This window comes from Nanorana parkeri, unplaced genomic scaffold (genome assembly GCF_000935625.1).
Source record: "Nanorana parkeri isolate BGI_ZX_2015 unplaced genomic scaffold, ASM93562v1 scaffold1200, whole genome shotgun sequence".
NCBI classification, from domain to species: Eukaryota; Metazoa; Chordata; class Amphibia; order Anura; family Dicroglossidae; genus Nanorana; species Nanorana parkeri.
The window spans coordinates 12,834-17,512 of record NW_017307468.1 but is presented as its reverse complement, the minus strand read 5'-3'; the positions used below and the strand labels follow the sequence as shown (position 1 = coordinate 17,512).

Genomic DNA, 4,679 nt, shown 5'->3' with positions numbered 1-4,679 from the left:
GAAGGTGGCCTATCATAGAGTGAAGGTGGCCTATCATAGAGTGAAGGTGGCCTATCATAGAGTGAAGGTGGCCTATCATAGAGTGAAGGTGGCCTATCATAGAGTGAAGGTGGCCTATCATAGAGTGAAGGTGGCCTATCTTGGAGTGAAGGTGGCCTAGCTTGGAGTGAAGGTGGCCTAGCTTGGAGTGAAGGTGGCCTAGCTTGGAGTGAAGGTGGCCTAGCTTGGAGTGAAGGTGGCCTAGCTTGGATTGAAGGTGGCCTAGCTTGGATTGAAGGTGGCCTAGCTTCACATCTCTGACATCACCGATGTTCCACTGGTTGTTATCGTTGTATTCTGAATCTTTCCAGGTTCTGATGTGTTCAGCTGACTTAGGGACCGTAAGGACTGATGGCTGATGAGTAAGGGAGTTCGTCGATTTTAATCGACTTAATCGAATAACTGTTGCAGCTCTAGGAGCGATGCAAATTTCCCAGCTCTTTCCTTCAAGCCAAGCACAACACGCAGACACAGAACGTTAGAAGTTTTTAATCACAGAGTTGTTGAAGTGTCATAAAAAAGGAAGCGGAGATATTTTTTATATACAGCTAGTCATGGACAGAGGCGTCAGAGTGAAGACAAGTTCAGAGGAATAGCAAAAGTTCATAGCAGATAATCATACCGGAAGCCCCTCACGTCCGGGTCATGTTGTCCCTACTTGCCAAATGTTTTCTCCAATTTTTTTAGTAGTCCCAAAACACACCCAGAGCACTGACTATAGGAACAGCTTTCCCTTCCAAGTCCAGGTTCTAGCACACCCAACCTCCCTCATAGCAATGTGAACACTTCACTGACCTAGAACATGTTTTAGGGGGTGGACCAATGGAGGAGGTTTGCTGGAGCTCCAGAATCAAGGTTGTTGAGATTTGCAAGGTGACATCCCCCGGTTTTGGGACTCTAGGGCCACCGTTCTCCACCAGGGTTCTGTGAAAGCCTACAGTTCCTCCAGGGGTTATTAGGGGTTCCTTGAGCTGTGGATGACTGACCTCCCATCTGATAATGTCTGCATAATTGTGGGGCCAACACCACTTGGCAGAGCCAGGAGCAAGACACCAATGATTTGTTTAGCTGCCGGCGAGATTGGCATTCTAACCACCAATATGAGGGGGGCATTCCTCCCACTGGCCACCAATGTAAGGGGTGTATCCTCCTCACTGGCCACCAATGTAAGTGGGGTATCCTCCTCACTGGCCACCAATGTAAGGGGGGGTATCCTCCTCACTGGCCACCAATGTAAGGGGGACATTCTTCCCACTAGCCACCAATGTAAGGGGGGTAGCCTCCTCACTGGCCACCAATGTAAGGGGGACATTCTTCCCACTAGCCACCAATGTAAAGGGGCATTCACATCAGGAGTCCGTCTTCACCTCTGGAGTCCCCCTTCACATCAGAGTCCTCAGTCTCCCCCTTTAATCAAGGTCTTACCTCAAAATCGTCACCACAATATGGCTGAGGGTAGGGGGTGGAGCAGGTCTGGACAGAGGCAGACTTCTGACCTCGTCTAAATGCTGGGGGAGGTCCTGGATGCAGACTGCCTTGGATAAGTACGGCCAGCTCGCCTGCACCATGCAATTGCAAATTTGAAAGCACCCCTGACAAAGCCTGAAGGCCCCCCAGCGTGCCCTGGCACCCCTGACAAAGCCTGAAGGCCCCCCAGCCTGCCCTGGCACCCCTGACAAAGCCTGAAGGCCCCCCAGCCTGCCCTGGCACCCAGGTTGAGAAAGGCCTTCCTAAGTCATCCCCCGGCTATTTATAACCAAAAAACAATCTGCCTGAAGTTGGGTTTCAATTCTTTTTGTTGGTCAATTTAAAGAGAACCTGTCATAAGAGATTGGGGAGGGGCACCGCCACTGCTTAACCTTTGTGAAAATGCTAGGTTCCCTGGCTTTTCTTTAGCTGCTGACCTGGAACGTGTATGGAGATAAGGACCTTGGACACTCGTGTGGAGCATGCCAGCTCCGGCAGCCCTCATACTTCTGAACATAGTCATTGGAAGTACTCGGAAGATGAGGCCTAATAATCTGGCAAGGAAGGACAACATGATCCAGGAGTCATACCGTTCCATTCTGACCACCGCCTGGGATTGGTAAGACGGTGGTGGTAGCGGCTGCGGGTCCCCTGAGTGATGCGTAAGGATAGTCCTTGGTCCCTCGGCCTCTAGCTGGGAGCCGGGAAGAGGTCATAGCGATACTTGGAGATGGTGAAGTTGATCAGATTCCCGTACACGGTGGGCATGACATACTCCAGGTACTTTGTGAAGCCCACGCTCTCGTACATCTTCTTGGCCTCCACCTGGACCATCAGCGTGTTGAGGAGGACGGCCTTGTAGCCTCCCTGCCTGGCAAAGCCGATGACCTCCCGCGATAAGGCTTTGGCGATCCCGAGCCCCCTGAAGTCCTTCCTCACCGACATACGCTTAAGGATTAGCTCCTCGCCATTCTCCTCCGAAGGCTTCACGGCGACGGTCCCCACGATGCTGTCCTCAGCCTCCGCCACCCAGAAGTGGGAGCCCCGGCTCTCCATGTAGGTCTTCCGGATGTCCTGCAGGTCCTCTTTCAGGCAGTGGTCTATGTACATTGACCAGCAGTAGCCGAGGACCTGGCGGCCCAGAGCCAGCAGCAGGGTGACGGCCATGAAGGGCAGGATGAGGGATTTGGAGCTGCAGAGGAGGATGATGAAGGTGCAGGTGAGGACGAAGAGGACCCAGGGCTGCTTGAGGACGTGGATGCAGACGCTGGGAACGTACTCACTCATGCCGTGAGAGAAGAGCTCCCGCACCACCTCATAGTCCGAATCTCGGTACCCCCGGATCTTATACTCCGCCATGTCTACTGGGTGGGAACAGAGAGGAACGTTATTAGACCCGGGTCCTGCTACAGCAGAGGTGGGCCAGCTCCAGCCCTGCAGCTGGGGGGAAACTACAAATCCCATGATGCATCTGTCTCCGGGAGTCATGTCTGTGGCTGTGGGAATCTTGCAATGCCTCGTGGGATTTGTAGTTCCACAACAGCTGGAGGGGCGGAGTTTGCTCACACCTGTAATAAAACATACACGTGTGCTCATAGGATTACATACCCCTGTAAAAGTGTCAGCCATTTTACTGCCCCAACACCACAAAACAGCCCCTTGACTGTACGCCAAACAGCACCGAGAGGAGCCTCAAAACTTCAGGAACCAAATCATTTTGGGTGATGAAGCCAACATTTTACTTTACAGTCACAGCCATAAACTTTATGTTTGGAAAGGAGTCAACAAGGCCTATGAAGAGAAGCACACCATCCCAACTGTGAAGCATGGTGGTGGATCTCTGCTGTTTCAGGCGAGTGAGCTATAGTGCCAGCGTCATGCAGGCCCAGGGCTGCCAGGCGCATTGCGGCACAATGCTGACAATCTGATGGTATGTACATGTACAGTCAGAAGTTTCACCGGTCAGCATGACCGGACTACAGCCTGGCAATTTATGTTAACTTTTTTTTGGGACAAATAAAGCTTTCTTTTGCTGGTATATAATCACCACTGAGGGGGGAGGGGTTTATTTTTCGCTATATAATGAAAAAAGTACAGTAAATTTCAGAAAAAACAATGTTTTCCCTACATTATGTTAGGAAACAATTATTATCACCCCTATTTTTGGTGAAATATAAGAGTCGGGGTCACGTCGGGTAAATAGACACCGAACATGTCAAGCCTTAAAATGGCGCGCGCCCGCAAAAAAACGACCACACCCAAAATTGGCCACAGGCAACGCTTTAAACGCTTTTGTTGTTCATCAGTTTAGCGTTATCAGAGAGATTGACGGGCCTAGAACGATTGCTCTCACTGCGACGTTCGCGGCGATATGTAACACGTGCGGCACAATCGTCGTTTTCGCACGTAGGCGCACTTGATGCATACCTACGTGCGTATGTGGGGGGGGGCGGGGGACTTAAAAAAAGTTTTGTGTGGTTTTTTTTTTTATGCTTCTTTAATTTTTGTATTACTTTTTTTTTTACACAACTTTATTGCTATCACATGGGGGGGGCTAAGAAGCTCCCTATCTGATAGCCAATTTACATGACAGGTCCTCTTTATGGAGACACCAGGGGTCTCCAAGATCCCTAATGTCACCTAGGGACCCCCAGAGAAGCTGATGAAGCACAGATCTGCTTCACTAGCTTCTGAAGCTGGAGAGTGACAGCTGAATGCAGGAAGTGATGTAACATACATCACTTCCTGCATTCGGCGACTGGAGAGGAGATCAAAGGGAGATTGTCTACTCATCTCCCTCTGATCCCGTCACAGAGCAGCCGGTCCCGGCCGCATCGGCCGCAGCGCATCTCGGGACCGGCAAGGCAGTGACAGCTGCTGGTAATACAAGCGTCTCAAGAGACGTCCGAACGCTTGAATGTAAAGCTCCCGGCCGGCCGTGTCATTACAACAGCCGGGGAAGCTGCTCGTCGGGCTCCGCCGTCCTCTCGTCTGTGACGAGTGGATTTTTCAAGCCCTGTACATGTGTATTGTGCCGTCTGCTATGATCTGGTAATGTAAATGGACGTTTCCTAATGACAGGTTCTCTTCACCCCCATTTCATGTCTACAAGCAGCTCCAGATCTGCCAGCATATAACACGGCGGCACCGAGCAATGGCCGACCGTACAGGTA

General features: G+C 51.2%; 1 protein-coding gene across 2 annotated transcripts in view; it reads right to left on the bottom strand.

The window, feature by feature from the left end:
* Positions 1–2,121: 2,121 nt before the first annotated feature.
* The window catches only part of LOC108796955 (probable N-acetyltransferase camello), a 4,997-nt gene continuing 2,439 nt past the window's right edge, over positions 2,122–4,679 (bottom strand). Inside the window, exon 2 of one of the 2 annotated variants that reach the window (XM_018568517.1) lies at positions 2,122–2,870. In XM_018568517.1, coding sequence (XP_018424019.1) covers positions 2,197–2,865 — 669 coding nt within the window. In that variant the 5' untranslated portion in view covers positions 2,866–2,870 and the 3' untranslated portion in view covers positions 2,122–2,196. Of the gene's footprint in view, positions 2,872–4,679 lie in introns of both variants that reach the window. The other variant, XM_018568516.1, reaches the window with a different exon arrangement.